Source organism: Phragmites australis, chromosome 3 (genome assembly GCF_958298935.1).
Source record: "Phragmites australis chromosome 3, lpPhrAust1.1, whole genome shotgun sequence".
NCBI lineage: Eukaryota > Viridiplantae > Streptophyta > Magnoliopsida > Poales > Poaceae > Phragmites > Phragmites australis.
The window spans coordinates 9,582,476-9,602,411 of record NC_084923.1 but is presented as its reverse complement, the minus strand read 5'-3'; the positions used below and the strand labels follow the sequence as shown (position 1 = coordinate 9,602,411).

At 45.8% G+C, this 19,936-nt stretch overlaps 1 protein-coding gene and 1 long non-coding RNA gene across 3 annotated transcripts; one reads left to right on the top strand and one right to left on the bottom strand.

The window, feature by feature from the left end:
- Nucleotides 1–246: 246 nt before the first annotated feature.
- Nucleotides 247–1,720, bottom strand: LOC133912019 (uncharacterized). Of its 2 annotated transcripts, none has more exons than XR_009908751.1 (3): nt 745–1,720; nt 581–663; nt 247–449 (listed from the first exon to the last, which is right to left on the bottom strand). It is a non-coding gene; the product is annotated as an uncharacterized LOC133912019 (long non-coding RNA). The 2 variants fall into 2 exon arrangements; XR_009908750.1 differs by having other exon boundaries at nt 581–639.
- A 14,034-nt stretch (nt 1,721–15,754) lies between these two features.
- LOC133912017 (protein kinase STUNTED-like) lies at nt 15,755–19,893 on the top strand. The gene is made up of 10 exons (XM_062354544.1): nt 15,755–16,766; nt 16,870–16,955; nt 17,064–17,182; nt 17,273–17,388; nt 17,492–17,950; nt 18,027–18,275; nt 18,485–18,645; nt 18,752–18,985; nt 19,141–19,290; nt 19,386–19,893. Exons 1-10 carry the CDS (start codon nt 16,616–16,618, stop codon nt 19,623–19,625), a joined length of 1,965 nt encoding a protein of 654 aa, XP_062210528.1. The 5' UTR covers nt 15,755–16,615; the 3' UTR covers nt 19,626–19,893.
- The last annotated feature ends 43 nt before the right edge of the window (nt 19,894–19,936 follow it).

Here is a 19,936-nt window from a genome sequence, read left to right as displayed (position 1 = left end):
ATGACGTAAATGCACCGTTACACCCATCGTCACAAATAGTGTGTCATATTATATATCTTGTGATGAAAATTTCATGCATCGTCATAAAGTTGGGGCAAGGCTGCCCAGTGGGGCAGCTCATTTTCTGTGACAAATTACAGTCGTCATGAATAACTATTTTGTGATAAATAAATATTCATCACACATTCTTCTCCACCGTTGTTGATTAATGTACCACCAAAATGAAATGGAATTTATGACGAAATATAATTATCATGCATAATGATTGTGATAAAATGTAGAAATTATACCGATACATCATTTTTATTTACAATTACATGTATATAAGCATCAACGAAATGTTCATACATGTACTCCTTCCACACAATTCGTAACCAAACTCAAATCAGAGAGTGTAAAGAAATAGATCGACTTGTCTAGTCTATAAATAGATTCTAATTCTCCAAATCCTGAAAAGCACAAAGGGAAATTTAGTGTCCATAAGTTTCCAAAGATATTGCCGATGGACCAAATTTATAAATGATGAAATTTAAATCAACGTACATACATCAAGAAAAGATGCACTTTAGTTGGTGCTTACCAGTGTATCGCTCCACCCAAGTAGCTATCAGAAATATAAACCTTTAATTTTTGCAAGAACTTCAGACATCAGTGCATCACAATCTTTGCACAGAAAAAAAAAACACCTGAAGTTAGTACAGAATACATAAGTAGTTCTAACTTGATCATGGTACGGAGTATTACTTGCAAAGCAGCTACAGATGGTGGGATTTGACAATCCTCATTATCATTGCCAAAAGTATGCCCTGGAGATTTTAGAAATGGTGATGTTCAAGCTCAACACTGAATCAATAGTGATTAACAGAAATATTTGGTGTGGCGGTGTACCCTGCAATAGGGCTAGTGCAAAGTTGAGAGCATTGAAATACATAACCGGCAACAATCATTTAGATGGCATATCCTGTAGTATAGTATTTTTATAAAGATATCATCATTATTTCCATTCTCCAGAATTCCTAAAAAAAATGGAGGTAAAAAGTGTCATCACAAGCCAATTGAGCTTATTTGCTCTATCTGCAGGCTCAAATATGGACATAACTTTTCACAATTGAACTCTTCTTGTAAAGTTGCAATAGTTATTATTTCAGTTGTCGGAGTGTGTGGTTGGCTAACCACATAGACAGACTACTACTCAACCAAGGATGCTATTATTTCACATCAAAATTAGCTGTATCTAATAGCATGTGAATCCAAAAGATAATGAGAACCATGGCAAAAAAATCAATTGATAAAAAAAGATTCAGCTTCTCATGATATGCTAATATCATTCTAGTGTTTACTTATAAAACCGATTAAGATTATTTGGTGTCCTCTACGCTGCCTCAAAAGCATAAAAAATCACAGATCTAAGTAGTATGCAAAAAGCTCGTCAATCAAAGAGGTATTTATGCACAATAATACATATAAGATATTGGCTAATTACTTGCCTTTTGAGTTGTATCCCGATGACCATGGAATCTGGGAGCATCCTCTAGAGGCAGAACCCTTTCATCTGCTTGGGACTATGGGCCATCCAATTGATGGGAGGAGGGCAATGCAAGGTGGTGGCTGGCTGCTAGCGGTGGCAAAGGGTCAAGGCTGAAGGAGGCTAGTAGATCTGAAAGGACAACATGAGTTAGGCGAGGGGGTGGGAGCCTTGAAGGCTTAAAGGTGGTGACAATTGATTATATATCCAAAAATTGTTTCTAGAAGAGCTTATAAATGCACAAAAGACCCAAACTCGTATTATTTAAGGCTCCAAACTATTTTGGAGGTAGTTTGTGATGGAGAAAAAAGTCATATTTGCGCGTTTGGGCTGTCTAGGTTCCAAATATTTAATGATGAACATACAAAATCATCACAGAATTTTACACCTTTTATGACGAAAATTATTTTATCGTCATAGACATAACTGCCAAGACTGACCCCATTATGTTATGTGACAAAGCGCTAAATGTATCATAAATGATTCATGGTGTATGACATTTTTGCTTTTCATCATGAGTGTTTTGGTCATAGAAAGATTTGTTGTAGCGTGTAGACAACTCCCAAAATTAAAATATATTTTTCTTGCCTACGTGTTGTGCCTTGTCTGCTGCTTGCTTGATGTGACGAACTTGAACTAATTGATATTTTTTAATCTATTATCTTAGTAAGAATTTTGAAAAAAATATTTTTTTTATTATGAATTTTAGCTATTGATTAATTGTAATTTACATGTATTCTATATTTAGTTATTTGTTTTTATAATAATTCTATTCTAAGCATAATTTTAATTATTATTTAATATATTTTATTTGGACTCTTTACTTAGATATTTTGCTTCCCAAACCGTATGAAAATTGAACTGCTAATTTTTTCATTCTAAATTTAGGTATTTATTAATCGTATTTATGGACTTTTTGTTTCTAAATCTTGCTATTTATTAATCGTATTTGATATGGACTATTTTGATTAATATGGTATTTTTGTGATCTTGAGAACGAACGTGTGGCTCCTTTTTCTCCTCAAATAATAATATAAGAGAACAGTGGTGTTGTACTGTTAAACAATCACACTCGCGGACCCATCTCAGTTGAGAGTAACTTTGTGGTATTTATACAGTATTTCCTCCTATCCCAAATATAAGTCTATTTAGGTTTATTTCAAGTTAAGTATATTAAGCTTTGATCATAAATAGCTAAAAGATTATATAGATTGATAATATAAGGTTGATGCTACTAAATTTGTCATGAAAAATGTTTTCATAATATATAACTTTTTTCTATTTAAAATAATATTGTTTTTATAGATATTATTAGTTAAAATATCATATTGAAAACCGTATATGTTTAATAGACTTATATTTGGTATTAGAGGGTGTACATTTTATTAGGAGCAAGTTGGCGACCAGACCATACATGGGTTCTACTGTCCTTAAAGAAAAGAAACTCTACTGACTTATATATAAACGACAACCATCCGCCAAGCAAAGCGATTTGATCATCTGCTCAAAATGGAGATGGAATATGCATTTTGATGATTTAATCTCGCCGACCGACACACTACAATCATGTTCGACAAAAAGATAAGAATGCTGGAATGAAAAGGCGCACTACACTTATATATGAAGATGAAGGACAAAAGTTTGTGCCGTGGTCCAAATTGAGTAACTGCAGCTATGCTTGGTGGCGGCAAAGAATTTTGCTTTTCCTTGTACTTTCATTAACATAACACAACTATTAATGAAATACTTTTTAGCGCTATAACAAATAGTTGTTATTCCGGAAATGATCTTGCTGACGACGATTCAACACAGAGTACGTACCATCATTCAAGGTTCAAGCGCATCTGGTTAGCTTGCCACACCACCCTGCAGGTGCATGGATGTACTGCTGTACTAGCCAGTACGGAGCCACGTAACCGACGATCGATCGATGGTTGATGGAGCAGGTAGCTAGTACTGTTCCCCGCGCTTGCCTTAGATACAGAGCCGTCGGTTGCGCCAGCCGGCCACACGACGAGCCTCTGGCAACACAGCGACGGCCGGCCGGCCGGCCGGCCACTCCCACTCCAGAGCGCTAGCTAGAGCTAGCCTCGCGCGCAGGCAGCCGGGCTCCAGCCGTCCGGCCGCGCGCCAATAGCCAAAACATCCTCGGCCGGCAAGGCAAACCGCACATGCCGCAGCGGCAGTTACCCCACCGCGGTCCACCACGCGCGCCGTACGTGCACGATCTGCCGCAGCGGCAGTTACCCCACCGCGGCCCACCACGGGCGCCGATTGGTGTCGGTGGCCGGGCTGAGGCTGCCGTGGAGCGAGAGGATGGCACGTGCAAACTGTGCGAGGTCAGGTGCGCGGTCGGAGAGGGAGAATCTTTTTTGTTTGGGATCCGAGTCCCATGCTTGGAAATCGAGTAGGAACTTCTCCAAACTATAGTCTATAGGAATGGTAACCGAAGATGGAGCCTTTAACATTCTTAATCATATTTTTTTCATTTCTTTTTCTTTCTGAGATTCATTTTTTTATCTCCCTTCTTTTCGAAGTGATTTGTGAAAAAAAATAAGAGAGAATATTTTACTAGAGGGAATAACTTTGATAATCCTTTCGTAATGGGAACTGTGAAGGAAATGCGTTAGAACGCTGAAAGAAACAAAAATCTCTTCGTGAAAAGATTCTCGTTCGTGAAAAAATTCTCTTGAAGATGCTATTAAACCAAACACAGTTTGATTATCAGCGCATTTGGAGCTTGGAGATACTAACTCTGTAGTTTAACATATGCCCTTGACAAGATCATGTGATGTGCACGTTGCATCCGACACCACGTCAATCCTACGTGCGATAGGACTAGCACAACTGAGCGGAGTAACTCGAACAATTTCTGCGCCGCGAGCTGTTGCATTGGAAAAGAGACTTGGCAGCACGCCAGATTTAAAAAGGATCGATCTCCGAGCGATCATTCTCCCAATCTCTCCCTGCAACTAACGCCCTACTCTATTCATCATCACGTACGCAAGAGGATCGAGCCGGTCGTCTGCACAATCTGGCATTCTCCGGTCCCATGAGAAAAATCAAACGATGTCGCATTAAAAGAAGAAGAGAGAGGTGAGAGCCGAGCTCCTCCGTACATGTGGAATCTGCTCCTCCGAACTCCGGAGCCAGAAGCCGTGGCTTCCCTAAAAAGAAACCCGAGCGGGCAGTGAGTCAGTCAGGTCGCGTCCGCCCATCCCGAGGAGGGGAGTTATTAATGGCGCTGCAGGGTTAGGTCCCCTGTGCGCCAGCGCCTCCTCCCGAGCTGACGTCGATCGAGTTGGTGGTCCGCCTCAGTCGGCGACTCGGCGGTGTGCTGCTCGCGCGCTGCCGCGACCGCATTTACTGCGCCTGCGCGTCGACGGGTCGGCCACGGCGGCCTCGTTCTGGCTGCCGTCCCTCGCAAGCAATTTGGGAAGATTCTGTGCTCGCTCTCGTCGCGGCTGCCGCGCGTGGCGACCGCGACCGCGACCTCCGCTCCGCTCGCTCGGGTCACCGCCCAGCCCCGTAGTCGCAACGACGCGCGGTAGACACACGTGACACGTGCGTCGCGCAGCATGGCTGCTGCGGCGGAAAGCAAATTATGTGAGATCGAGTTTTAAAGTAAATTTTTACCTCTGCTACGTATCTTCTAGTATGTTTATATGTAAGTCTATGAGTGATTAGATCTAAAGTGTATAATGTAGATAGTAATTTTGTAGAAATATTTTACGTAAAAATCTCACATAATTTGTTTCCGCTACGGCGGCGGGCGAACTGGTTGACCCGACGGGCTCGTGCTGGTTTCCCAGCCGGAAAACGCCACGGCGGCTGCTGCGGAGGTAGTACTAGTACTGGGGAAAAAAGTGCACCTGGAATTTCTAAAACGTTTTTCAGGCTGATGGTTTGGCCGCCTACGTACGATAAGCTCGGCATGCACGCAAGAGTATTTATTTTGTACCAGGTTATTCGGGTCAACAAACAGGGTATTGTAGGATTGAGATGGAATTGTTTCTTATACAGCTAATACTACTACGAATTGAAGAGCCATTGTTCAGCTTAAATCTTCCAGCATGATAGACACCAGTCAGCGTCATCAGCTGCATAAGAGTTGAAGCAACATGATCGATATACACTTGCAACGTCAGTGTCTATCCTCGTGTCATCCTTTTAGTATGTCCGCCCGAACCAAATCTTCTAGCAGTTAGACTTTGGGATTAATTTATATATGATCTTTGTAACGTTGATGAGTGATTACCCATGGCTCTCTGTAATATTCCCTCCATTTCAAAATATAAGATGTATTAGAATTTAGTAGGGTCCAACTTCAAAAAAAATTATCAATAATTAGTCAAATTTTATATATGTTTAGTGTATAAAAGATGTATCAATAGATTCATATTTCACATATCTTTTTAGCAAGATATTGATTTCGTATCAATTGATACTATATTATAGGAGAATATGATGATCAAAGTATATTTTAAAAGACTTTCTGAAATCCTAATACGTTATACAGAGTATTACTAGAAATATTTCTCATTGGAAATCACCCTAAAATGCTACAACTTTTACTTTTCAAGTGTTCACCTTTCATCCCTTGTGGTACAAATCCATAAACCCTAGTGGTATTTGTGTCAGAGTATTGAGTAAGAGGGTATCCTAGCTAACGAGCCCTACGAGGTATGTGACGATCGGCGGGAATATTTCCTGAACTCTGGCCTATCACGCAACCAGCCCTTGGCTCGCACGACCAGCGCGAAGCTTGCGCGACTAGCCCTTGCTGGTCGCATGACGCCTATACCTAACCTGTCTAATCATATTTATTGATGTCTACTCAAGTATTTTTCTTTCCGAAGTACCTCCTCTAGAGAACAAAGTCGTGGCTGGTGCAGATGTGCAGTGTCTCGTCATGTAGCATTAATTGATATAGAGTGGGGTGTTGCAGACCGACTTGCGCCACGCGATGAATGGGACAAGATCCAACGAACGACCAGGCAAGTGGATGATCTTTGCAGGTAGACTCACAGAGCGTAGGGACACGACTGCTTGGCAGACGAATTTGCAGCGCACAACGATGGGACAGACCGAGCGACCTGGGGAGGCAGGTGCGGTGGCGTTCCATGAATGTGACGGGCATGTAGAGCTCTTAGGGTAAGTTGAGTTCACCCGGTTCTCCATGATGATGATCCAAAAGTAGAATATCTAGCTAGTCATAGGTCTGCTAAATAGGGCCCACTTGTAAGTCATCATTCTTTCTAGTATATAAAGAGAGGATGACCTAGTTTGTAAGGAAAAAGAGGCAGGATTCAAGAAAACTCATCTGTAACCAGTTCACAAATACTGAAAATAAGATACACAGGATGTAGGGCTATTATCCTTAGAGAATCCTAAACTTAGATAATCCTTGTGTTCTTGAGTTCATCATAAACACATGCACATCACAAGCGTCACTCACGCGCCCATCGACCGGTACATCCTGGAACCATTGTCAGGGATTAACTCTCGACAGTTGGCGTGGCAGGTAGGGGTGCGCATTTTTGTGTTTTGGTAGGTGTTGAAGATTAGATTAGACTACCCATGGCCGGATCCATGGTAATTGCTGAGTCCTATTCCAAGGATTCCGGTCACCGTGAGGTGTTCATCATGGGATATGACCCAGATGAGCCCGGTGTGCTCCAAGAATGAAACACCGAATCAGAATCTGATGGCTTCAAGGCTCAACAGGAAGTTTGCATGACATTTCATGCAACAGGGGTAGCAGAAGCTCCCATGTTCCTGGTGCTGATCCCCAGGCCACGCGAATAGAGGGGAACCAGACTGGCGCCGGGCATGGGAACGCTCTGGCACAGCTCCAACCACCACAGTGTCTCCAAGAGGAGCTACCGCAGAGGACCCGATCTTTGATGGCGTCATCGCCAAGGTCGTGACGCCGCACAAATGTCGGGGGCTCCCTCATCATAATATGTTGCCACTTCGTGCTCGACAACTCATCTATGAGGCAATGCGCCTACACAGAATCTGCAAATTGTGCGAATATTTTTAGCCACCCACCGGTAGTAGTACCGGAGGGTTCGCCAGTTGCGCCATGGTTGCATGACCTCACCCTCTTGGTTGAGACCGCCCAATGCCAAACTATGATGGCAAATATCAAGTCCGTCTCTAGGACTGGTGAAAGTCACGATCGCCTACAATCATGGTAGCCCCCACAGCAAAAAAGATCTTGTCCTCCCTCAGTAACAAGGAGCACTCGGAGACCCCCCACCGCGTTAGGACAGCCAACTCTCTGATCTGCGTGACTCTTTGCGCCAACACGACCTCCGTGGCGTGATCTAGAGCCAAGTGGCCACGCGAGAGCAGTAAGACCACACCTGGTGAGAGTAGGAAAAGGTCAAGTAGCCCTACCACTCACCTCCCCCACACGCAGAGGCATCTGATTCCTCCATCCCATCCCTAGGACCGCATGACCATCGTCTCTCTCTCTCTCTCCTCAAGCACGCGTTACACCAACTTCCAGGGAACCTATACCTGACTCAAGGTCGAGGACGACCTGTACCAAGTCAGGCAATGATAAGGTCAGTCGTTGTGAGACTTTATCTAGCGCTTCACTGAGCGCCAAAATACTATTCCAAGGATCACTGGTTAATCCACGGTCATAACATTCAAGAGAGGGGTCATAGACCAAAAGATGGTCGAGAAGCTGGCCACCAAAGAAATCTGAAGGACCACCGAGCTCTTTGAGCTCACAGAAAAGTGCACCTAGGCCACCGAGGCCCGAGAGCATCATTTTGACTCCAGGTCCCAACCAACCTCTGGCTAGTCCGCCTCCTCCAAAGGGTTCGGTCGGAAAAAGAAAAGGAAGAATAAACGCAGAGGGACCGTCCAGTGTCATGGCGGTCAAGCAAACTGGCTGACTGCACTGGCGCTTTGAGAAAAGGGAGGGGCGAAAGGGTTGTGGATACTACCCGATCCACCGCACATATGCCCACGACCTGACTGCTTGTAAGGTTGTGTCAAGTGTCATCAACAAGGAGCTTAGAGAGCATAAATCTAGACACAACGAGGATGGTGAGGACGGGGCTAACCCCGACCAGTTAGCACTAGAGTACCAGCAGGCCGATCACATGGTCCAACACATCTTCAAAGGCTCCATGACATATTCCTTGAACAGGGAATACAAATTGATGGTCCAGAAAGTGCGGCCGACCATGCCAGACCCAAGCCCGCGTCTAAAGTGGTCGGAGGTAGTGCTTACCTTTAGTCAGGCTGACCACCCCACGAGTGTCAAGCGACCTGGTCGTTATCCTATTGTGGTCTAACCCACCGTACAGAACATTCGACTGGATCATGTGCTAATCAATGGAGGGAGCTCTATCAACCTCCTCTTCGCTGACACTTTGGATGTCCTGCAAATCCCAAGGAGCATGTTGAAACCATCTTCCCCTTCTTCGGGTTTACCCTGGGCTCTTCAGCTGAGCCCTTAGGCCGGGTCGAGCTGCCTATCACTTTTGGCTCGTTAAGTAACTTCAAGACTGAAAATGTCATGTTTAGTGTGGCAGACTTCAGAACTGGTTATAATGTGATCCTGGGGCGACCACCGATGGCCTAGTTCATGGCCGTCATCCACTACACATATTAGGTGATTAAGATCACTAGTACGACGAGGGCCATCATCATCTTTGGCAGCATAAAGATGGCCTTGCACTGCGACAAGAGGAGCCTCGACATGATCGAGCTAACTCCTGGGTAGCTAAAGAATGCTATGCCTAGTCACTGCCCGGTGAAGGTTCACGTCGCCGCCAGCTAGGACGAGCATCTCAAGGAAGTATGCCTTGATGAATTTGACTTGACCAGGATGGTCCAGATAGGGGTCGGTATGGACTCCAAATAGTAACTCACGTTCATCACTTTTCTTTGGGCGAGCGCAAACATCTTTTTATGGAGTCCATTTGATTTGCTCGGAGTCCCCAGGGACGTGATCGAGCACAGATTATCAATGTGACCTGATGCACGACCAGTCAAACAAAGAGCTCGTTGGTTCGCAAGTGACCAAAAAGAAGCACTTCGTAAGGAGATCGACAAGCTCCTGGAAGCAAGCTTCATCTGAGAAATGCAGTACCCAAAATGGCTGGCTAATCCAGTCATGGTTTGAAAATACAATGGTAAGTGGAGGATGTACGTCGAATTCACTGACCTCAATAAGGCGTGCCCGAAACATCTCTTCCCTCTATCCTGGATCGACCAACTTGTTGACTCAACCACTGGCAGTGATCTTCTTAGCTTCTTAGATGTCCGTTCGGGGTACCACCAGATTAGCATGTATAGGGAAGATGAGGAGAAAACTGCTTTTGTGATACCCTTCGGGGTCTTTTGTTATGTAAAAATACATTTTGGTTTTAAAAGTGCCAGTGTCACTTACCAGCATTTTATTTAGCTCATTCTTCAACCACAGCTCGATAGAAATGTTGAGGTGTATGTTGATGATGTGGTCATCAAAAGTAAAACCAAAGACGACCTGGTCGCGAACCTCTATGAAACGTTCAACAACCTTCGAAAATACCACATGAAACTAAACACTAAGAAGTGCACGTTTGGAGTCTCATCAGGGAAGTTGCTTGAGTTTCTTATTTCCAGTCGAGGGATAGAGGCAAACCCTGACAAGATCAAAGCCATCGACTAGATGAAATCCTCGACCAGGCTAAAGGAAGTCCAAAAACTGATAGGATATGTGGTAGCTTTGAGCAGGTTCATCTCAAGATTGGGAGAAAAAGGGTTGCCGCTCTTTAAGCTCATGAAGAAGAGTGACCATTTTCGGTGGACCCCAGAAGCAGAAGCGGCCCTCCAAGATCTAAAAAGGTATCTCTCTTCCCCTTCTGTATTGACCGTACCTTGACCAGATGAGAAGTTCTTGCTCTATGTTGTAGCTACCACACAGGTCGTGAGCGCAATACTAGTCGTCGAGCGAGAAGCTCTTTAGCGACCAGTATAGTACGTTAGTGAGGTCCTACACGATGCAAAGGCTCGGTATCCACAGGCTCAAAAGCTGCTATACGTTATTCTGATGGCCTCTTGCAAGCTCAAATACTACTTCCAGACCCACAAAATCAGGGTAATCTTCTCGCTCTCAATTAGAGAAATTCTCCACAATAGGGATGCGATAGGAAGAACAATAAAGTGCGCAGTAGAGCTCGGGGAGTTTGATCTTTAGTTCGTCCCCCGAACAGCTATCAAGTTCAGATGCTGATCGATTTTATGGTCGAGTGGTCGTCCTTTGAGCCTGAGCAGATACAATGACAAGAGGCGGACGAGCACTAGACCATGCACTTCGACAGATCATTTACGCTAAAGGGAGCGGGGGCTAGAGTGGTCCTGACCTTACCAACTGATGACCTCCTCAATTACGTAGTTTAATTATATTTTTCAGCTACTAACAATATTGCAAAATAAGAGGGTCTCTTGTCTGGAATGCGAGCAGCCTCCGTACTGGGATTAAACGTCTGTTAGCGATAAGGGACTCGCTATTGGTTGTTAACCCTATGTAAAAGGAGTGTTAGTGCTCTAATTTGACAATGACGGCATACCTCGCCAAAGTGAGTAGACTCGCGATGTTTTTTTGGTTTTGAAGTCAAGCACGTCTCTCGCAAGGACAACTTCCTAGCCGATGAGCTGGCCTATGTAGCTTCTTCTCACGAACCTGTCACGATCGAAATCTTTGAAGAAAGACTCACACGACCATCCATCATGGTCTTGGGCCAATGTGAAGGGGATGCTCCGCTTGAAAATAAAGCACAAGAGGCAACACCTTTGGAGGCAATGCCTCCTTCGGTGCCATTGACCTCAGTGACCATCATGTGGTTGCTCTGTTCAATTCGGGTATGATCTGGATGGATCAGATATCGGAATACCTTCATAATCAAGTAATCACTAACGATGATGCGTCAGCAGAAAATGTCTCATGATAAGCCCGTAGATACTCACTGGTAGAGGGATGCCTTTACCTCTAGGGGAGTAATGACTTTTTACTGAAATGCATCATTCAGGAAGAGAGGAGCACAATGCTTTCTGATATCCACGGAGGCATATGTTGTAGCCACGTTTCGTACCACGCTCTGGTCAAAAAAGCGTTTTGGCAAGGATTTTAGTGGCTCATTGCCCTCCAGGACGCTTGCGAGCTGGGGAAACAGTGCGATTCATATCAATACCATGGTCGACATACCAACCTACCAGCCCAAGCATTGCAAACTATACCACTCTCTTTTCCTTTCGCTGTCTGGATACTCGATATCGTGGGACTGTTCACTAAAGCCCTGGGTGGTTTTGAATTCCTGTTCGTGGCAATCGATAAATTCACCAAGTGGATAGAAGCCGAGATCGTCAAGAAGATCACCGCCGCAGCAGCGATTAAGTTCATACGTGAGCTAGTAGTGCGGTTTGGCAGTCCAAATCGTATAATTACGGACAATGAGATTCAGTTCACCAATTGTGCTTTCCAGGACTACTGCGAAGAGATCGGGACCAAAATTTGCTTTGCGTCGGTGGCACACCCACATAGTAATGAACATGTCGAAAGGGCTAATGGGATGATACTATAAGGGATCAAAACTCAGGTCTTTGATCAGCTTAAAAGCTATTTAAGACGCTAGGTGGACGAACTACCCACAATACTTTGGTCACTGCAAACGACTCCTAGTAGGGCTACGACCGAAACCCTTTTCTTTCTTGTTTTTGGCGCAAAGGCAATGCTTACCTCTGATATCGCCTTTCAATCGCCCTGAGTAGCTAACTACTCAAACAATGACCAGGTGACGCGATGAGAGGATGATGTAAACCTGATCGAATAGTTCTACGAACGTGCTCTAATTCGAGCTGTCCGGTATCAGCAGAGTCTCAGATGCTATAACAACTGCAAGGTGTGAGAGCGGGGACTGGTTGTAGGTGACCTCGTACTTAGGTAAATTCAGAATAAGACTGGTCAAAATAAACTTTTCCCTAAGTGGAAAGGACCCTATAGAGTGATCGATGTCACCCAACCTGGTGCGGTCAAGCTAGCCGTGGAGGACGACTGTGAATTGCATAACTCCTGAAACATTGCCCTGCTATGCAAGTTCTATGTGTAGAGTTGCCCGGAGACACACCAATTTCTCTATTTTACAGAACCTTTCGGACGAACGTGGAATATAACTTGTAAGTTTTTCAAAAAGTTAAAAGACTAGACTCTCTATTTTGTAGGATTTCACGACCAACCATGGACCCTCACCAGATTGGCTCTCCGACCACAACACGTGACAATGCTCGAGGGCCACTACGAGACTTGTCGTGCTAAGTGTTGTCCCGTGCTTCGAAAGCCTAACTAACGAGCAGGACGTAACAATCAGAGTCTACTCACCGCGACATAACATGGAAAACTCTCTAAACACTCCAGACAATGGTTCGGACTAGACGGTCCAAAACCAGCAAGGCTCCTGGATGGCCTTCCAGCCATTGACAAGGCCATCAGAAAGAGCCGAAACATTTTCTTTCTCTCTCTTTCTTTTTTAGGATGCTTAACCTCCCCCACATAACGTGAGACCACGACCACGGGGAAGCTCGGGGGCTACTGTCGAAGTATTAAATAAGGGGACATCCTAACAAACAGGCCCCACGAGAGATGTAGCGACTGGCGGGGATATTTCCTGAACCCTAACCCATCGCACGACCAGCCCTTAGCTCGCACTGTCATCGCGAGGTTTACGCGACCAGCCTCCTTGTAATATAATGTAGTCCCACGACTAGTCCTTGCTGGTCACATGACGCCCATACCTAACATGTCTAATTGTATTTATTTATTTTTACTCAAGTATTTTCCTTCTCGAAGTACCTCTTCCAATGAACAAAGTCGTGAGCAGCGCAGATGGCTAATGCCCTGTCCTGTAGAATTAATTACGGGGTGTTACGGACCGACTTGCGCCACGCGACGGATGGAACATGATCTACAGAACAACCAGACAAGTGGATGATCTTTACAGGTAAACTCGTAGAGTGCAGGGGACAAGACGGCTTGGTAGATGAACTTGCAGCGCATAGTGATAGGACACCCTGGATGACCGCGGGAGGTAGGTGCGGTGGTATTTCACGGATGTGATAGGGATACAGAGCTCTCAGGCTAAGTTGAGTTCACTGATTTTCCATGATAATAATCTAAGAGTAAAATATCTAGTCAGATATAAATTTGCTAAATAGAGAACACTTGTAAGTTCTCCGTAAAGAGAATCCAACTTGTAAGGAAAAAGAGGCAGGAATTGAGAAAACTTATGTGTAACTAGTTTATAAATATTAATAACAAAATACACCAGATATAGGACTGTTATCTTTAGAGAGGCATGAACCTAAATAATTCATATATTCTTGAGTTTATCATAAATACACGCACACCGTAAATATCGTTCACGCGCTCATCGATTAATCCACTAAAATTATTATCAGAGATTAATCATCTATAATTTGACTCTACACAGAGAGCGCTCTGAAACAAACTTGTTTGAAATCTGCAGATATCCTGCTGTCTCAATAGAAGTAGATGGGACTGTCTTGTTGAATGAGATCGTCCTGTATACTAACCCACCACAAAGTCAACATCAACTTAGATCGATTGAAAATTAAATAAATAGGACTCCTATCACAGATGACGATTGCACCTGTACCTCAGTACCTGTGCGTGCATTGAATTTGTGATTCGGCACGCAGCACGCAATACGGCAGTACTTCCAAGCAGTACTTGTACAGTAGCACAGTGTTTGTATTCCCATTTGACCTTCGGAGGCCAGGCCAGTAGTATCTTTTGCACAAGCCATCTCCCGTTGAACGGATCAGAGCCATCTTATTCAAAGAAAGAAAAGCCATGTGCCAATCCTGGCAAAAATAAAAAAATAGATAACCTATATTATTGTATTTACTAAAAGAGATAATACATCGATATATTTATAAATCTATCACTTGTATTCGATACTTAAGTTCTAGAAAACATGAGCCCGTGATATATTCGGTATCTGAGGTGTCGAATATGGGCAATATTATCGTATTTGACACCTCATGTGCCGAATATGATGAAGCTTTCGGCGCCCATCGATTTTGTCGTTGCTTTCGGCTCGCAGTAAAGTTAGTCGTTAGACGTATCATACATACAAAAATTTATTATCATCATCTCTTTATAGTTAGTATCTATTTACGCACCGACGAAAAACCTCATATCAAATGTAAGATTTATCAGTGTATGTAATCTCTATATCGGATTATATAATAATTGTTCTTCACAACTATTAATATTTAATAAATTAGAATTTGTATCCTCTCAACGTTAATCCACTACAAAATTACCTTACAGAATTCTTTCCAACAAAATTTAATATTAATATGAAATGATAAAAAATATATATAAATAGAGCATTACAAAGGCTTAATATTAATATGAGAACCAAGGTTTTATGCATGTTAAATTAATTTTATTCAAATTGAATTAAAAAGAGAATATCACATGAAATGATAAAAATGCATATAAATAAAGCATTACAAAGGATTTCACTTTTTCACCAAATAACATAGGGTTGAAAATATTTTTATAAATTAGTGCATCACATGAGAATAATATTAGTGAATTTTTCTAGATTTTTGAGAATTTATTTGAGGTATTAAATATTGCTAGAATTTATAAAAGTTGGTTTATTTGAAGAACTTGAATTAAATATTAGCTCATGTTTTTTTATAAAACTAATTAAAATAGGTTGCTAGTCATCTCTAGTTTGCTCATAAAAATGTTTAGAATTTTTGAACTATTTTTGTATAAAAAAATCATGAGTTAAATAAAAAACTTGTATTTTTTATGCTTCTTAAACTTCAGCTCCTCGCACGGTGCACGGTATAGGCTGTATTCGGCATCTGAGGTATCGAATACGGTAATGTTCACAGTGGGATCAGTCTTTTTTCGATATTTTAGTACCGAAATCGGGTTTTTGAATTTTGAGTGCCGAATACATATGCTAAATTTGTAAATATATCGATTTATTATTTATTTTGATAAATACACCGACATATATTATTTATTTATACATTTTTGCCGCCAATCCTTCATTATTCCAATGAAACATTTGGATGCCCTTTTTCTTTCCGAAAGAGCACTCCAATTTCTTTTTCACTTGTTTTTTTCCATCCATGTGGGGGCTATTCCGATGGCGCCTTGTCCTGCCTCTCCAATTGCTCGCTTTTCCCCCTGCCTCTCCAATCTCCGCCAAGAAATTCTTTGCCCTATCAGGCTATCCTCATCCTCGTCACCTTTCTCCATCGCGAATCCTATTGCCCACATTTTTCTTCCTCTTCCTAGCAAACCATAGCATCGCGACATCCCCGGCTCCCTCTCCTTCCTTTCTCCCGCCTGTCCCTGTCACCGTCTCGTGGTTTGCTAGGACCATTTGCTCACCGGCAACACAAAAACAGCGGCCTAGCTAGCTCGCCGTCGCTGACCGGCCGGGCCGTGGCGACCACGGCCAGCCGGTTGATTTCCACTGTGCTTTTTGTGCGGCATTTGTGCGTGGTTGGAGTGGTTGAGCTGAGCGGAGCGTGGCGCCATGAAACCAATTTTAATACGCCCCCTGCAGCTGAAACCTGACAAGGTAACCAGATTTTAGGTGGTTACCCCTGTCGCTTCCTCCCACCTCTCGCCCTTCGCCGCGACGCCTCTCTTCGCTTAGGATATAGTTCCCGCTCTGGTCGCTTGCGCTTGTATTTTCCTCCTCGTCTCGCCCCCTTTCGGTTTGGGTTGAATGAATTCAGCCACAAAGTGAGTGACTGGCCGGAGAGGCAGCGATTCTTGGTAACGGAACTCGCTTTCCAGGGCGACGACCGCCGCCTCGGCAGTTTTCTATTCGAGCAGCGCGGTTCCGGGTCGCACATTGGCTGCAGCTAGCAGTCGGGATCGTGTTGTGTCAACGGCGATTGGTTGGCTGAGCTAAGCTAACCGGTGGCCTAGTTACGGACCAGCTTTGTGTGTCATGGACAAGTGCGTTGGCCGGTGATTTTTTTGAGCTGCGAGCTGGCTCCCGGTGATCGATTGGGGGCGTCATGGCGGGGGAGGATGGGGACGGCGTCGGCCGGTGCATACTGGTGGGGCTGCACATGGACGCCGTCGGAAGGGACCTGCTCCGGTGGGCGCTCAACCAGGCGGCGAGGCCGGGCGACCGCGTCGTCGCCGTGCACATTTACCGCAAATCCGGTTGGTATCTGCCAAGAACTCGGCAGTTCGTTTCAGTCCTAGTGAACTGATTACGAATTATTAGTGTTCTTTTTTTGACATCTTTTTGTGTTTGTGGTTGGAGACCTCTGCAAGACGAACACTCTGACCCTGATCAGGACGCTGGACGACTACCTGGCGGAGTACGAGGCACTCTGCAGCCAGAAAGAAGTAAGCAAGCATGGGAGGCAGATGGGCAGTGGTGATTGCTACTAGGGAGTCATGTCCCATGTCACCGCCGATTAAATTCACATGCTATTATTGGTTGATTTGTGTCAGATTGTTCTCGTGGGCCGTGTGACGCCGGGGAGCTCGATCCAGAAGGAGCTAGTGAAGGAGGCCAAGCTTTGCGCCGCCATGGTGGTGGTGCTTGGCGCCAGCAAGAAGTACTCTTTCGAGTAAGTCTGGCAGCAACCTTTGTATGATCCAACTGTTTGTTTCGTCACCATTCCTTAGCAAATTTTTTTTTTTTTGGTTGCGTTGCTCAGAGGGTCGACTTGCCTGGCCAAGTACTGCGCCAAGAAGCTCCCGCCGACGACCACCGTCGTCGCCATCCAGAACGGCAAGGCCGTCTTCGTCAGGGAGGCCCCCCAGCCGCCACTTGGTAATTAAGCTCTTCTTAATCTGAGCAGTTAGCATGGTGGGTTTAGCCTTTTATGGACTTGGTTAGCCAGTCGCTAATCGTTTGGTGACGAGTTGGTGTGCAGGAGCAGAGCCGAAGCCGGTGCTGCGCACGGTGTTGCACCCGAGCGTGGGGCTGGAGCCCAAGGTGATCATCCCGAACCCTAACCGGAGCGCGCGGTCCATGGACTTCGACGCCCTGAGCCGCGCCCACGGCGGCCCCGCGCCGGTGACGAAGTCCTTCGACGACGCTACAAAGGTCGGCGGCGCCGGAACGGCGCCCGAGCAGAGGCTCGGGTGGCCGCTGCTCCGACACGCGCACGCCGCCGCCTCCGCTGGGCTCAGCCCCAAGGACGGGGGACCGCGCAAGCAGTCGGTGGTGCAGTGGGTGATGAGCCTGCCGAAGCGGTCCTCGCCGTCGTCGTCCCCCGAGCCGCGCACCGGCCTCGCCGGGGAGCTCAGGGCAATGCTCGACGGCGGCGGCGCGCGGTGCCGGTGGTTCCGCTATGAGGAGCTCTACGACTCAACCAACCACTTCTCATCAGGTTCCTTTCCTTCTCCCATCATCAAACCGCCTCAACATGATTCGTCGTCGTCATCTCCGTTCTTGGGTTCTTGCAGAGAATCTGATAGGGAACGGAGGGAACAGCAGGGTGTACAAGGGCAGCCTCGCGTGCGGGCAGCAGGTGGCGATCAAGCTGTCCAAGGCATCAGCCGAGGCGTCCAAGGATTTCCTCCGCGAGGTGGACATCATCACCAAGCTCCAGCACAGCCGGATCGTCCCGCTGATCGGCGTCTGCGTCGAAGGCCCCAACCTCATCTCCATCTACAGCTACCTCCCCAGAGGCAGCCTCGAGGACAACCTACACGGTACAAGCACGTTCTTGGAACTGATATCACCCTCAAAAAAATCACTTCAGTGCAGTGGATTTGGTTCCAAGGAACCGGGAATTTTTGCGGACAAAGATTTAGTACAGGAGAGTAGTTTTCAGGAAAGGAGTCGTGTTCAGAACAGTTGGAAGGTGTGGGAGCAGTTATCTATTCTTCTCTCCTCTGACGTCTGATGCTTCGGTTTGCAGGGGAAAGGTCAAAGCCGACGTTGTCATGGGAGAACCGGTACAAGGCGGCGCTGGGGATCGCTGAGGCCCTGAGCTACGTGCACTCCGACTGCTCGCGGCCGGTGATCCACAGGGACGTCAAGTCGTCCAACATCCTTCTCACAGAAGAGTTGGAGCCTCAGGTACTACAACAATGACACAGCACCAAACACGCATCGATCTTTGCGAGGTTTTTTCGTTTGGACTCGGCACTTGTGACTGCGAACTCTGAACTCCTCGTTGTGACAGTTATCCGATTTCGGGCTTGCGATCTGGGCGCCGTCCAATCCGACCTCCCTGACGCACAGCGATGTCGTCGGCACGTTCGGGTACCTAGCGCCGGAGTACTTCATGTACGGGAAGGTCACCGACAAGGTGGACGTGTACGCGTTCGGCGTCGTCCTGCTGGAGCTCCTGTCCGGGAGGAAGCCCATCAGCGGTGACGGGTCGTCCCCGAAGGGCCAAGAAAGTCTCGTCATGTGGGTAAGAAGACCTACTAATCCTCGATGTCATGTCTTAGATTCTCAATTCATCACCAGACACTAGTCCGGAGAAACTGGAAATTTCAATGATCCTGGGTACAGGATAAGCCTGGCATTGCTTTGCTTGACACGAGTGGCCGTTTCTTGCAATGACAGGCAACTCCGGTGCTTAACAGCGGCGACATTTCTGGTCTGTTGGACCCGAGCCTAAACGTGAAGCACGACGAGGTCGAGGTAAAGCGGATGGCCTCTGCGGCGTCCCTCTGCCTCAGGAGGTCGGCTCGCCTCAGGCCGCCGATATCGCAGGTCAGTCGTTAGCTTCCGCTCAGCTCGTGACGTCGTGCAATCCGTCTGAGAGATGCATCCACCCTTACCAAGCGTCTTGCTACTGTGTTGTGCAGATACTGAGCATACTACGCGGAGAGGACACAGCGAGCATCGCCGACCAGGGCGCCGCCGTGGAGCCAGACTGCCTGGACGACGAGGCGTACCCGACGGCGAACGTGAGGTCGCACCTGGGCCTCGCGCTGCTGGACGTGGAGGACGCCGAGTCCATCTCGAGCACGGAGCACAGCAGCGGCCTCAGCCCCCTGGAGGAGTATCTGCGGGAACGGTGCAGCCGATCTTCCAGCTTCGATTGATTGACGCCTCTGCCTTTCCGATTGCGTTTTTGCATGTATTTTCGTTTTTTTACTTGGCTCTTCTGTTGTTTGGGATTGAGCTGGGCTGTCATTGTTTGGTTTGGCTACCGAAACCGTGTACTGTACAGAATCAAAGCATCAGCGCCATATTTTCGGCACCGAGAGGCTTCTTGAGAAGCTTCTGATTGTCATCGACCTGCAGGTTCAGCAAAGGAAAGAAAAAATAAAAAAAGAAAAGATCATCCATTTCGAAAGATCTTTTTTTATAGTAACGTGTTTATTCTCTCTCTTCTTTAGTATGAGCTTTCCGT